Source organism: Anser brachyrhynchus (assembly GCF_964034855.1).
Source record: "Anser brachyrhynchus genome assembly, chromosome: 3".
Classification (NCBI taxonomy): Eukaryota; Metazoa; Chordata; class Aves; order Anseriformes; family Anatidae; genus Anser; species Anser brachyrhynchus.
The window spans coordinates 120,203,556-120,218,357 of record NC_137696.1 but is presented as its reverse complement, the minus strand read 5'-3'; the positions used below and the strand labels follow the sequence as shown (position 1 = coordinate 120,218,357).

The following is a 14,802-nucleotide window of genomic DNA, read 5'->3' as shown; positions in this document are numbered from 1 at the left end:
TTTTTCTTTGCTTCAAATAGGGGGGGGGGGGGGGAGAACACCAACGATGACACCAGAGATGGAGATTTGAGCATCTCCAGCTCACTCCGAGAGCTGCCCATCGGAGGGTGATGCCGTGTGTCCCCAGCAGCACGTCCCAACAGCTGCTGGCTGCTCTCACCCACATCCCCAGTCGGTCGGTGTAAACCCGGGCAGCGTTTTACCCTTGGTTTCTGCCCCCAAATCCTTCCCCCAAGCTCAGCCCCATCACAGGCTGGAGGCGTTGTGCCGCCGGGTAAGGTCCAGGCTGGCTACGGGGCAGGTCCTGCTGTGACTAATGCCTGAGGCCACCACGTAGTCACCTGCAGGGTCAAAGCCCACCGGGGGAAGCCACGTCCCAAAAACACCCTCTCCTCTCCCCGACAGCCCTGGTTGGAGCCAGGACGAGGGCTCGGCGTGGCGGACAGGTGATGGGGTGAGGAGGGTGCTGGCACCGGGCTCCCCGAAGAACTCGGGTCAGGGAGGACCTTCTGGAGGACATCTACCCCAAACCCTGCCCCAAGCAGGGTGGCTCAGTGCCTTGTCTCAGTTTTGCCTATCTTAATGCTGGATCACTCCCCGGAAGCCCGGAGCAGCGTTTAATCGCTGCGATGTGTTTTTTTTTTCCTTTTCCCTCCAGTCTGTGCTTCCCCCGCTGCAGCCCAGTGCTGCTGCTCCCCAGCCCGACACCCCTTAATGCCAGCAGGGCACGCACCCTCTCCCCTTCCCGTCACCCTGCAGGGACACGCGGGGATTTGGGGTCAGATAAGAGGAAGACCGCGAGCCCTCGTCCGGCGCAGAACTCCTTAAAATCCCCCTGGCAGCCCCGTCGCTCCTCCCTTGCGCTCTTCCCAGGCTCTTTTTTCCCCCTTCCCCAGTGCCTGGCGCTCCCCGTACCTGGTGTGCGGTGTCCCGGCCACCCCCTGCTCCCGTCCCTGGCTCGGGAAGGAGCTCGATGTCTCCTTTGGCTGCCCGTGGCCCTGCAGAGCGAGGCTGCCGGCGGCTGATCCCGCAGGAGGACGTCTCCCAGAGCGGCTGCCGGGCTCTTCCCGAAGGGGAGGGACCAAACTTTGCCTTAGTTTCCAGATGGGACAATCTTTCTGGGAGAGACCTTTCCCCAGGCCTTGCCGACGAGTCTCCTGCAACGAGCCATCCCACCTCCACCCCTCCCCAAAAAAATAAAATGCCACGCTGGCAAGAGGACCCCGCGGCTGTTTGGATGCCGGGCGTCCCCTCTGCGTGTCAGGGATGAGTTTTAACAGGGCTGGGCACAGCACCCGGACCCCCCGTGACGTCCCAGGGAGGATGGGGAAGGTCGGAGCGGCTCCGTTTGGCTCAAGGGCTCTGCACAAAAATCCGAATCTGATCTTGAAATCACGTAAGAAGGGGGACAGCAACGCCCTGAGGAAGCGAGTCCCACTTCTGGGTGCTGCTGCTGGAGTGGTTTAAGGCGGATTTTGAGCTCAGGTCCCTACTGATGGAGCAGATCTGCCCCCATCCCTCTTTACATAGTCCCGGTGTTTGCCCCCCTCGATGGTGCCAGCTTGGCACAGGTGCATGAGCGTGGGCTGCAGGCTGGGAACTAACCCTAACCCTAAACCTAAACTAACCCTAACCTTAAACCCAGCAGCGATAATAAAAGGTCAGCTTTCAGAGGGATCAACGGCCCCACGAGCCTTAAGGCTAGCAAAGGGAGAGATGGAGGGTAGGTAAAATTCAGACTGGCCTAAATTGCTTAGGAAACCGAACCCACAGACTGTCTCTTTGGAGAGCTGCTGAGCTCATGGGATGGGCTCATTGGGTTTAGGTCCTCACCCTTCGTGTGTGTTTGTGTGAGAGTGACCTGAAGTTGGCAGAGCAGAAGGGAGCTCGAAGTTTCAGTTATGTTTTGTTGAATTTTGCTGGCATTTCCTTCGAAAGGAACAAGAAAGGTATGTGAAAATATGCATATTTTTTTTTAATCTGTATTTTTGTCCAATGTTCATTTCAGCAAAGAGCTGGATGCACACTTTACTATCGTTTTCAGTGTAGGTTTAGTGGCAATGAGAGGTGTCGGAGGACTGATCTGAAGACTTCTGATTAATCATGGAACAGGTTTTTCAAGGCAAGTGAGAGGCAAGGAGGAGGAGGTGAATGAGTGATTGAAGTTACAGATATGTTCGAGCCAACATTACTTCTGCAACCCACTGAGGAGCACCAAAACCCATAATATTTTTTATTGTGTTCACTTGTCCCCTTGTCATGTATGGGTCCTCCTCTTGCATCTCCTCTGACCTTCATATCTCTCTCTCTTTCTTTTCTTTCTTTCTTTCTTTCTTTCTTTCTTTCTTTCTTTCTTTCTTTCTTTCTTTCTTTCTTTCTTTCTTTCTCTTTCTTTCTTTCTTTCTTTCTCTCTCTCTCTCTCTTTCTTTCTTTCTCTCTCTCTCTTTCTTTCTTTCTTTCTTTTTCTTTCCTTCCTTCCTTCCTTCCTCCCTTCCTTCCTTCCTTCCTTCCTTCCTTCCTTCCTTCCTTCCTTCCTTCCTTCCTTCCTTCTCTTTCTTTCTTTCCTTCTTTTTCTTTCTTTCCCTCTTTCTATCTCTCTCTCTCTTTTTACTACTTACTTACTAACTTTTTTTCCTTTTTTAACAGGAAAACTGGATAGAGACGGTGGTGTGTCTCTCCATCCCGGCCTGTGTTTGGGATGTATATGGGAACCAGGAGCAGGGAAGCAGCCCCATCTACCTCTGGCTCCCAGGATGCAGCCCCTAGGATTGGGAACCTCCTTGGCATCAGCCTCTGCGAGCTCCGATGTTGGTCCTTTATAACGTGCTCAGCATGGAAATTACGCTCTCCCAAGCTGCAAGCTGTGAACGTTGCTCCATGAAGTAAATGTCAGTGAAGCAGAAACTGGATAAAGTCCTAAAACTCTTCCAAGTTTCTGAAGGGGACTGGACTAATTGGCTCAAGGCTAGCTGTTGGTACGGGAATATAAAAGCTTTGCCCCTGTTGATTTGGCCAGACCGGAGAAAATATGGCAGCATTTCCATCACCAGGATGATGGGATCCTGTAGGGATCTTTGCAAGCTGCTTCAGTGCCCTGCCAGCAAAGCAGGTCTCCCCTTTTCATGGAAGCCCATAGCCTTGTAGGGGCTGAAGATCTGCTTGCATGTCTTGATCCGGATCTGTTTTATGGGATTGGAAAGTGCAAATCGCAGCTATGGAGACAAGCGTTCTGAGCGACGTGGCACAGCTAGGCTATTTGCACAAAAGAGCACAGAAGATACTCACCAGACTTTTCTTTCCTTACACTAAAATGCTGCCAATAACGAATCTGCAGCGCTGGCGAGGGAGGAGCCAGTTTCCAGGGTAAGTGCGTGACAACAGGTCGATGGCAATGTTTGGCCTGAGCTGGCTGCTCTTTAGCAACACTCTTGAGAAGGGCAACGTGGTTTTGCCTATGAGTCCTTTACATGAAGGGCTGCACTTTGCTCCAGATTTCCACGACTGTAAACTAAACGTCACCATCGGTCTGTGATCGCTGGTTTGATAATAAATACTTTTTTCTTCCTCTCTCATTTCTCTTTTTTTTTCTTTTTTTTTGAATAAATCCTGGTTTCTCACAGTGCATGTCTCTTTTCAATCCAGACACTGCCCGACCTGGTAAAACTACTTTAAATGGGAGGAGCTGATGCATCAACGAACATGCACTAAATGACGTTGCCCTTTACCAGGTTTTTTCTGACGCGTGCAGCATGACGGAGCTCCACGAAGCCGTGGCTGTGGGGGACTATGACCTGGTGAAAGAGCTTTTGAGGAAGGGGCGCTGCGACCCAAATCACAAGGACGTGGACTGGAACGACAGGACCCCGCTGCACTGGGCTGCTGCGAAAGGTAAGGGCGCCCCTGCTCTGTCACCTCTGCAAACCGTGTCCTGAAAGGCATCACAACTGTAGTTGTCTTGCTGCGATAGCAATTAATACTGCTGATTGTCAGAGTTTGTATTGATCCCTTTGTCCTTAATGAGGAAAAAGAGAAAGGCAATATCATTTTACATGGGAAATGTGCCCACAAGATAATATATGGGATTACCATCAAAGAGATCTTTAATTTTTTTTCTGTCACTTGTGAAAACTGTGAATTTGGTACATGTACAATTCCACAACACGTGTATAAATGTACATACAGGATGTCCGCTTGTCCCTCAGAATAATTTTCTAGGAGGTGGCCTCATACGGTGCAGAGATGTGTCTCGTGCACATGCACAAATGAGCAGAAAGTGAAACCCACTGTGTTTATAACAGTTATTTATCAAAAGAAATAGAACAAACTAATTACAGTTGCCCTCTCGTTCTCCCATCCATTTAATCAAATGGCCAACACAGGGCCAGAGCTGTTAAATTCAAATATCCCTTTGCAGCCCTGCAAAGGAAAGATGAGAATGCAACAATACAGTTATTGTGCAATTGTACACAGCATAAAATGTGTGGTGCAGCGTTTGCCATATGCTGGGATCTCAGATCATGACACCTGCCTTTGCTCAGAAATCAGTTTGCTGCTTTACAGCTGATACCAAGTTTTACACCTGGTGGATTTCTCATTTGGGCAACAGAATAGGGAACCGAGTGATTTTCACAAAGCTTTTTCATGTATATATAAATTTACATAATCATTATATAATAAACATTAATGTGACTAAAATGTAAACTGCCAAAGCATGAAATCAGGGAACGAGGGCTTATAAATGCTGTGATGGCCTTTTGATAAATCCAATACAACAAGCAGTGAAATCTGTGGCCCCAAGGAAACCACATGTACACAGTGGTGGGTTACTGTGGAATGATGATGAGATGCTGGCGTGGCCTGCATGCAACGGGGAACAGCCTCACTCAGCAAAGGCCATGCTTAGCGGGGTAGAAACAACTTTATTTTTGTTTCTTTTGGCAATTCCACAAGTTAGAAAAATGTGAAGTTGAATGAAAACAAGTTATTTCTCTATCTCATATCAAACTTTTGTTTTATTAAAGCTGTTCACAACTTTTTGATGTTAAATTTTGTTTTGGATTGAGCTAAAAAAAAACAAAATGAAAAAATGAAATAGTAAACTGACAGTTACTCAAGGATTACTTACAATTACCGAATCATCTAGGTTGGAAAAGACTTCTAAGACCATCGAGTCCAACCATTAACCTAGCACCGCCAAGCCTACCACTTGAGATGTACTACTCCAAAAGTAGCAGGAAGCTTTTTGATTTTATTGCTGTTCGTTTTGTAAAATACTTCTGGAAGCAGTCTACTTTGGGAAAAAAAAAAATCAGCATTTTCCAATGAATATCATTTATTCGATAAATAAAATGGCCAGGCCACGGGTAAAACATGACTGGAAGGATTCATGACCAAGTGGGTGGTGACTGTCTCCTGCAGCCTGAAGGGATAAAGCCTCATTTTGGAGTTTTTCTCCCCATTTTTCTCTCCATGCCAGGGCAATCGGAGATGGTTAAGCTCCTTGTGGCTCATGGCGCCCGGCCCTGCCTGAGGAGCGACACGGGCTGGACCCCGGCTCACTTTGCGGCTGAGTCGGGCAGGCTGGGCGCGCTTCGCACACTTCACTCCCTGCACGCGGCCATGGACGCGACGGACCTCTTCGGCGACACTCCCAGGAGGCTCGCGGAAATCTATGGACACAAGGAGTGTGCCAGGTTCTTAGAAACGTGAGTAGTGGTAGCTGTTCCCAGCATGGTAGACGACGATGATCCCGAGTGCCATATATAGGGCCGGAATGAATATGAGTGCATTATTCATCTTTCTGCCTAAACCTGTCAAAGCTGTTGAGAATTAGGTTGGAAATGAGGAGACATTTCTTCTCAGAAAGAGCAGTCAGGCAGTGGGACGGGTTGCCCAGGGAGGTGGTGGAGTAACCGCCCCTGGGGGTGTTCAAGGAGAGGTTGGACGTGGTGCTTAGGGACATGGTTCTGTGGGTGACATTGGTGGTAGGGGATGGTTGGAGCAGGTGATCCTGGAGGGCTTTTCCAACCCTAATGATTCTGTGATTCTCTGAATGCATATACAAAGCAAATACAGAAGGAAGAACTAACAATGCCACGAGTATTGACCTCTTAGAGTGGTGAACGCTGACTGCAGAGGTTAAATTGTGTAAGAACAGCCCTTTACCAAGTAATGATAGTGTATATACAAGATTTGTGGTAAAAACTGACACACTTTTTTTTCTTTTTACGTAACTATTGAAAATTATACCATTTGATCTGTTAGTAGGGTGGCTGGATGTGTTACTTTCTAATTTTGGAAAAGTCTGATCGTCTTAACCCTTATAGTTATCATTGTGGCATCATATACAATTAGTATTAAGCTTTTAATAGTTCAAAACAACCAGTTGTGTTTTTCAGCTGACATATCCCCACTGATCTGGCTCAAAATTATTTCCATCTGTGTGAATCTGTATTGAAATAGATCTCAAGCCTCGGTCTTGGCATATGTAACTTCAGCTAATGGAACAAGTCTATTTGTTTGCTTTGGTTTTGTTTTTCTGATGAGCTCGATTTCAGAGCCCTTTACAGGACTCCACAACATGCCCAGCAGGGGCCCCTGGGCAAGAAATACCATTTGTTTCCCTGAGAGTGCCAAGGCCGAGAGCACCCAAAGGCTTTTTCCTCCCCTGAGGTTTTCTCTGATTTTGCAAAACTATCATGCAAAAAACTTTCTAGGAGAGCCACGCGTTCATGTTTCTAAGCTCTGGTTATTGTGGAAGCGGATGCAGCCTTTGCATGTTACCTGCCCATCCCACATCCATCCTAATGCTTTCATCTTAATGAGGATTTTCTCTTTATACTATTCTTGGGTCTTTGCTTGTGTAGTTTCTGTATCCGAACAGGTAAATACTTTCTTCCCTAGAGAGTGAAAGGCCTGCAGACTTGTTCCCTTCAATGAATCGTTTATAGCAATTGACTCCCAATTCAGCTGCTGTCGTGTTTACACTAACCTCACCACGAACTCCTGTTTATCGCGTTCTGCCAAGGGTGTAGAATTTGCTCCACACTTGGCTGTGCCCCAGAGCCACGGTGGTGAGGTGACAGCAAAGGGGGGGTTGCCTGGATCACACCGATGGGCAATGCCCACGGCAGGCAGAGGCGTCTGCATGGCTGGGTTGGGCGGTGGAGGCAGCTGGAAGAAGGATTGACAGGGTGATTGACGGGATGATTGACAGGATGATTGATGGGATGATTGACAGGAAGGTTGATGGGATGATTGACATCCAGTCTGAGGCACCAGATGAGCGGAGAGGCGACAGCCTAAGGCGACTCATGTAGCTGGTGGATGGTTTTCTGAGGTGAATGACTCATTTGGGGTGGAAAAAGTGAATAGTTTTCTTTCAGAGCCACGTGCTGGTCTGACTCGCCCTGTGGCCGTGCACAGCTCAGCCAGGAGCGTGGCTAGCGGGAGGAAAGGGTGTGAGCGCTCATGGTGCTGAGCTACAGCAAAGCTGCAAAAGGTTTGGTGACCGGGGTGACAGGCTGTGGTCGTGACACGGAGGAGGTGACGGTGCAGCGAAGCGAGATGGACCCAGTGTCTGTCCCTTGGGGGACTCAGGCAACCAGACCAAGCAGGGCTGCAAATCTCCCACCATGGAGACCTCAGAGAGGTGCAGGATTAAGGGCTGTGACAACTTACAAACCAGAAAGACTCTTTGAATGCCCGTGCCTTGGACAGTTTGTAATGTACGGGCACCGCACAGCAACAACGCAGCCTGTGGGCAGCCAGAGCAGCCAAAACTTTGTCACCGGAGTTTGGGAGCCATTTTTAGAAGTCCAACCTCTATAATTTACAGCTGTTGTGGAAGTGTTCACCCTCATGCAGCAGTTTCACCTCCTCACATCGGCAGATAGAGTTAACTAGCATGAATTACTGGTATTTGTAGTGCAATCACAATTACCTTCTGCTTCTGCAGTTGTGCAGAAGATCCCAGTGGTTATGTCCATCTCCAGGCATTGCTAAGGCTCTGGCAGGAGCTGGGCAGTACTGGTCTGGCTGCAAACACAAAATAAAGTTTTCAGCTAATGCTGTGCAGCACAGAGTAGATCTGTCCTCTGGTCACCCTGTTGGCTGCATTGGGATGTAAATGTGAGGAGTATTTTGTTACACAGCATCACTGTCAGCCTTGAATATTTGCCTGTCATGCAAAAAGGTACCAAGAAAGTAAAGGAGATTTTTAAAATAACAGCCTGAGGGGCTGTGCGAAACGCAGGGCTGGAGTGCATATCTAAACAGTGAGAGGAGCATCCAAATCCTTCCTAAATCCCTTTTCATCCTTCCCTGCCACCACCACCATGCACCTTGCACGCTGTGTGCCTGCCCGTGGTGCTGCTGGCCGCATGAACACACGCTTCTTCATGTGGCCAGAATGAATGCTCCGTGCTGAGGGCTGTTTGCATCCACATGTCAATATTACATGTATCAACACGTTAATATTATTAACACATAAATATTAGGAATATTCTGCTAGAGAGTATCTGCACCACTCGCTGAGGTTTGCATGGACATGCAAAGCACTGAAACCAGCCTTCAAATGCAGAGCTGCCTCTGAATAACAAACATGTAATTTGCATCAGGTTTATTAATTTTTTGTGCACCACAGCTTTACCTTGGATGCTTTCGGAGCTGCTGGGAGCAGCGCCAGGGCAGCACTGAGACCTGTGGCCCACGCCTGCTGCCATCCTGCCCACAAAGAGCCAAGAGTCCAAACTGCATCAGAGGCTCCCTCTAGATGAGTCCAGGGCACATATTTATACATGTATACATATATATATGCACAAACCTATGTACTAAACCCATGCTGTGCAGCGCATCTCTGTGCAGAGCCGCCGGCTTTGCTCTGTGCTCTCAGCTGGGACACCCCTGCACAGATGCGAGGGTGCTGCTGTGTGGCAGGAAACCATTTTTTTTGCAGATATTTGGTGATATTTTTGTCAGGGCTCCATAAGCAGTTACAAAACCAGAACTCTGCAGGGAGACAAAATGGTTTGCCTGCTCCGAGACAGGCCTTACAGCTATATTTAGTGTTCGCTGTGGCCTCACCTTGACTATTGCGTGCAGTTCTGGGCTTCACACGATAAAAAGGATGTTAAGGTCCTTGAATGCATCCAGAGGAGGGCAATAGAGCTGGTAAAAGGGCTGGAAGGCATGTCTTATGAGGAGAGGATGAGGACTCATGGGTTGTCCAGTCTGGAGCAGAGGAGGCTGAGAGGCAGCCTCAGTGCTCTCTGCAGCCTCCTGAGGAGGGGAATGGAGAGGGAGGTGCCGGCCTCTGCTCCCTGGCTGGGCATCAGGAAAAATTCCTTTATTTTGAGGGTGGTCAAAGACTGGAACGGGCTTCCTAGAGAGGTGGTTGATGCCCCATGGCTGTCAGCGCTCAACAGGCATTTGGACAATGCCCTCGGTAGTAGGCTTCAACTTTTGGGCAGCCCTGAAGTGGTCAGGCAGCCGGACTTGGTGTAGGCCCCTGCCACCAGAACTACTCTGTTCTTACACCTGGGTGAGGTGTCAGTGTGTGGGTGATGGTGGCGGGGCTGCAGGGGCTCTGTGAGGGGAGGCCGGGGCTGTCCCATGAGGACACAGACGGGTCCAGCCGGCCCCAGTGGCACACAGGGCCCAGCTGAGCCCCTCAGTGAGGCTTGGTGGTGCCTCTGGGGAAACAGATAAACTCTTGCTTTCTTCCCCAGAGCAGAGGTGGAGAGCAGAAACTATCGCAGGACAGCTGCAACGAAAGGAACCCCCTTGGACCAGAGAGATGAAGACTGGGAACTCAAGAAAGAAGAGTTTGAGAGAAACTCATCGTGTGCTCGGCAGAACTACACAACCGCTGCTCAAAAGAAGAATCGAAAGAAAACGGGGAAGCAGTAGTGTGCCCTGCCTACTTGGTGCCAACGAGAACTTGCACTGCAGAGCAAAGACCCTGGCAGACCTCAGATGCCTCTGCAGGGTGAAATATGGATGAACAACAGAAGCGGTTGGCCACAAGAATGCATCTTTATGATGTACTGTAAATTTTGTCGTTCTTAGGGAGTAGGTAGGAGTGCTTCTGTCCATCTGCGTGTCTATATATATCAGACCTCATATATCAGAAAACTGCAGAAGGTATTTAAGTATACTAATACTGTAATTCACTGAAATGGATATATACTTCTAGAAATGACAGCACCTACCCATATTGCCTGGGAGGGAAATCTTTTTGTTCCTGTTTGACTGAGGAAATCACCTGACACTGTACTTCTGCTCGCAGTAGTGATGTCCATGCCCTTTGCTTGTTTGCTTCTGGTCCTGAGTCAGACGGGGGGGTCTTTAGGGGCTTGTAGCCTCTGGTGGTGCCTCTCTCTTTTCTTTGGCAGTGGGACATAGTTGCTTCTTCTGGTTGCAGGGGACTCTGATGTTGACCTTTCACTGGACACGAGTCTAACAGCCTATATCTACCATTCTTGGTCCAGCAGAAGGGAATACATGCTCCCTCGTTACTGGTTTCAGACATTTGTGACTGCCAAGACAGTTAGAGCACTGCCTTATTTTTAGCAGTGCCCCCAGCCATTTTTATATCTATGTTCACAGGAATCCATGGAACCACTCCTGAGCTATCCCTCTTTCATCCCTTACCCTTATCAAAAAATGGGAAAAGCATTTTTTAACTATTTCACTTCTCGACTGCAAAAAAATATTTGGAATTTGATCCAAGGCAGTTTTTCATGCCAGCACTGGGCAGCCATTCATACCGACCTCTGACACCTATGTGTCTGCTTTCCCTCCCCTTATGGGACTTTCAGAGATGGAAAAAGGTATCTTCAGCATGGTTTTGCTGGAGCTGCATTTTTCTCTGTGTGAAAGATGTTATTTTTGCCTGCGGAGCCTTGAGGTATGCAAGCTTTTGCGGGGTGTTGTGACATGGGTTGTAGGGAGTAAGGACAATCTGCGGTCTTTTTGTGAAGGGACTTCATGTTGAAGGATCAACTTTGTGAGCAACATCAGGAAAAGAAGGGAGGTACGGTGATGCCTGTCCTTTAAAGGCCTTTAGGTGGGGAGATGTGTCCAGACGGCATTTAAGATCCACCTCTCCTGGGGGATGTGGGTGTTGCAGTTTCTCCTGTTGTGGAACTGGACTCAGTGGGGTTTGGCATCTGGTCTGAGAAGTGCAATTGCAGCTAAAGGCAAACAGCTAAAGGCAATGTGCTCTGACTGGCTAATTTTGATCAGACGGCTCAGGCCCTTTCTTTCTTTTTAGCAGAACAACATGAATGTAATTTTTTTGCCTTACTAGTGCGGGAAAAGCCAGAAAAGAGTGAAAGGTAATGGTTGGTAAAAAAAAACAAAAACAAACAAAAAACTTTCTTATTAATCTCTTCCCCTTTCATTGTTGTGGGGATGGAGAGGAAGAGGGAAGGGAATGTTCTTTGCCCATGGAAGAGGCAACCCTTAAAATAAAGAGCTTACAAACCAAGTTTTTTGTCCTTCATTTCAGGTTTTCAAATTAGTGTCTTGAGGCCACTCGTGTTCTCTGAGGAGAGCTATTCTTCTGGGCTGATTTCTAATAGAGGGCACATAGAAATCAGTGAGCCCTTCACACTGCTCTCCTACAGGATGAGCGCATCTCCTTTATCTGGGGAAAAGGTCCAAGAAGCTTTCTGCTAGTAGGAATACATTAAAGGTTGTCCTAGAAATTACAGCAGAGAGAAAGCTTGATTGCTTTTTATTAGGGTGAATCCGTGTCCAGCTGGGATGATGTTACACCTGAGGTATAACACCTGAGGTGTAACAGCATGAAAAACGTTCTGCTTGTGCTGGACCTATTTCATGTTCAGCTAATCTGCTGTGGTGGGTTGGCCTTCACTGGCTGGCAGACCCCGTTCAGCTCCTCTCCCACTCCCACTTCTGAACAGGAAGAAAATGAGATGGAAAAGCTCATGGATGGAGATAATAGCAGGGAGATCACTTACCAACTGCCATCAAGGACAAAAAAAAAACAACTTTGACCTTGGGAAAATTAACAATTTATTAAAAATAGAACAGGATAGTGAGAAACAGACAAAACTAAAACATCTTCCCCCACATCGTCCTTTTTCCCAGGCTTAACTTCACTCCTTCAGTCCCAACTCTTCAGCCCCCTCCCCTCCGAGTGGCACAGGGGATGGTGCCTGGGGGGTGTGCTCGGCCCATAACAGATCGTCTCTGCCACTTCTTCCTCCTCACAGCCCTCCAGGGGCTGCAGCGTGGAGATCTGCTCCGATGTGGTCCTTTACAGGCTGCAGGGGAACTTCTGCCCCGTGCCTGGAGCACCTCCTGCCCTCCTGCTGCACTGACCTGGGGTCCCAGGGCTGCTCCTCTCTCATCGCTCCTCACCTCTCACTGCCACTGTTTTTCCCTCGCAGCTCTGATAAGTAGATTCATATTCACATATTCACACACAGTGCATGATAGTAGTACAACCGATAATATGACAAAGTGCACAGCCACAGCAGAAATGATTTGTAAAACAAAATAGATATATGTTAGCTAAACATATAGCATAAGTAGTTTCAGTCAGCAAATATGGAAGCATTTTTAGGTACACAGTACTCTTATACTGTTATCCCCCTTTCACAGCTAGCCCACAGACCAGATCTAAATTATTTTATTGACAGTAATTTAACTTGAAGAATTATTTAAATCAAATGATAATAATTATTTAACTCTTATTGATTTAATTCAAAGAATTGTAATGAAGTGTTCTTAATTTAGATAGAGAAGAGGGCACATCTACATCACCTGCACTGGCTGGAGAACTGCATTAAAGACTGAGTGACTTGTTTTTAAGAAGAAAATGTCAGAATTTTTCATGGGCTTCGTCTCTTATTACACTTCCTACCTTACGCAAAGCTTGCACTTCACACAGGGCAGAATCCTCAGCGCTATCTTTTCCAGTTTGGGGCTGCTGAAAATCAGAATAAGGGAATGAAAAGTCGGAAAAGCATACTGGAGTACTAAAAAGAAAAACGCCACAGGATTTCTCTCCCGACTAGTATAAATCATTGTCACGATCAAACATGTGAAGTTGATGCCGTAGATGAAGAAGAAGGACAGAAGAGATTTCATGGCTTTGATGTGGGCAACCATGCTGAGATTCTTTGCTGAGCTTGTCTGCATATTGCGTTTGTGTCTCCAGAGAGAAAAGAGGAGGAGAAAGGCAGAGAAGATGACTATCATGAATGCTATGGAAAACCCAAAGCCGCAGACATAAAAAAGAGAGGAATATTGTTTGTTCATTTTCTCATTCAGTTTCCTGAAATATTCTAGGGAGGTGGAACTGAGGTTGCAACAGCTCACTTCATTGGTAATGTCAAAGACAGGGCTACACATGACCAGGGACAAAACCATTGAACCCACCAGCAGCCACGGCACAATCCTGTCAATTTTTACTTTCAGGTAGATGAAGAAGGTGTGTCTGAAATTCGCGATTTTTACACAATAAAAAACGTACAGGCAGGTAGAAACCAACAAGCTGGAAGAATTTGAAAAGCACAGAAGAGGTGCAAATATTCGGGTTACCCCGCTGATATAAATTTGCCAGTAAAATATCATTGAAGTAATGATATATGTCCATGTCACACACAAAAACCAAAACCTGGAACATCCCAGAAACAGCAAGATCTTCTCATTGGAGTTAAAGCTTTTCTTTTTAACCCAGGTAACACAAGACACGGCCACAATGAAAGCATTGATCCACATGCCAGAAAAGGTCTGAAGTGTGATGATGACCATAACGGCGATATTGTACGAGGTGGCATTAAATTGCTGCTGAGAGTGGGAAGCTTCCATCCCGCACGACGGGTGGTGGACACGCAGGCTGCTGTGCCGATGCTCAGCACAGGATGGCAGATGCTGTTCCCTGAGCGTCACGTATGGGACAGAAGTTTTATAGAGCTGCCAGCGGGGGCGGACCTTGGTGCTGCTCCTATTCAGAGCAGCGCAGGTGCAGGAATGTAAATGTGGCAGGTATTCCCTTACCTGGCATCAGTGCCGGTCTGCAATATTTGAATTTCAGCCCAGAGGAGCTGTGTTTGGCGACACAAACAATGTAGGTGCAGTTCCGCAGTTTTACTCTCCGAGGGCACCGAAATCCATCTTCATTTTCCCGGTGGTAACGCATTAATCATAAGTGAACAGACACGTGGTAGGGGGAAGGCAGTTCAGGATAAGCGGTAATTTCTTTTAAAGGCTTAAACTGAAGCATATGAAGGAAAGGGGCAAACATAAGCATGCGTCCTTGTGCCAGGGTTCAGAACCCACATGCCAAATACAGTCTCTGCTAGCAATGTGAGGAATTTAGGGGACGGGACCATGCTGTGCTCCCTCCACCCTGAACTTCTCTCAAGCTTCCAAATGACTTTAGGTCCTGAAAACCTGTTTTGTTTTGGTTTGCTTTGTTTTGCTTTTTGTTTTCTAACAAGCAAGTTGCGGAAAGCTCTGTAGAGCACAGACTTCCTATAGACTTTGGGTGTGTAAAGAGTCTCCCCCACCGAGACCACAGTAACCAACCAAATCGTGGCTGATGCTGTGATGTAAGTAGAAAAAAGTTAATCTCAACAAATAGCTACAAGGAATAAACCACCAGCATCTCCTCTTTACAGAGTGAAGCACCTGTCTTCTGGGGGATACAAATGCAAACACCGCTCACGGAGTGTCACTATCACATGTTCCTATTTGCATTTTTTTCACCTAGCTACAGTATTAACCTGTTGAAATGTTCTTGCACAAGTAAATCCATATCCTGTC

At 47.5% G+C, this 14,802-nt stretch overlaps 2 protein-coding genes across 8 annotated transcripts; one reads left to right on the top strand and one right to left on the bottom strand.

The window, feature by feature from the left end:
• Positions 1-976: 976 nt before the first annotated feature.
• On the top strand, positions 977-11,489 carry ANKRD66 (ankyrin repeat domain 66). 7 transcript variants are annotated; one of them, XM_080587418.1, is made up of 5 exons: positions 977-1,949; positions 2,647-3,363; positions 3,643-3,888; positions 5,477-5,705; positions 9,729-11,489. In XM_080587418.1, exons 3-5 carry the CDS (start codon positions 3,750-3,752, stop codon positions 9,907-9,909), a joined length of 549 nt encoding a protein of 182 aa, XP_080443544.1. In that variant the 5' UTR covers positions 977-1,949; positions 2,647-3,363; positions 3,643-3,749; the 3' UTR covers positions 9,910-11,489. The 7 variants fall into 7 exon arrangements, with proteins under 7 accessions (XP_080443544.1, XP_080443543.1, XP_080443545.1 ...); XM_080587417.1 differs by having other exon boundaries at positions 2,045-3,363; XM_080587419.1 differs by having other exon boundaries at positions 977-3,363; positions 3,729-3,888.
• A 136-nt stretch (positions 11,490-11,625) lies between these two features.
• On the bottom strand, positions 11,626-13,862 carry LOC308193130 (taste receptor type 2 member 7-like). Its single transcript, XM_080587408.1, has one exon. The coding sequence runs from the start codon at positions 13,843-13,845 to the stop codon at positions 12,892-12,894; it is 954 nt and encodes a 317-aa protein (XP_080443534.1). The 5' UTR covers positions 13,846-13,862; the 3' UTR covers positions 11,626-12,891.
• Between the last annotated feature and the right edge of the window lie 940 nt (positions 13,863-14,802).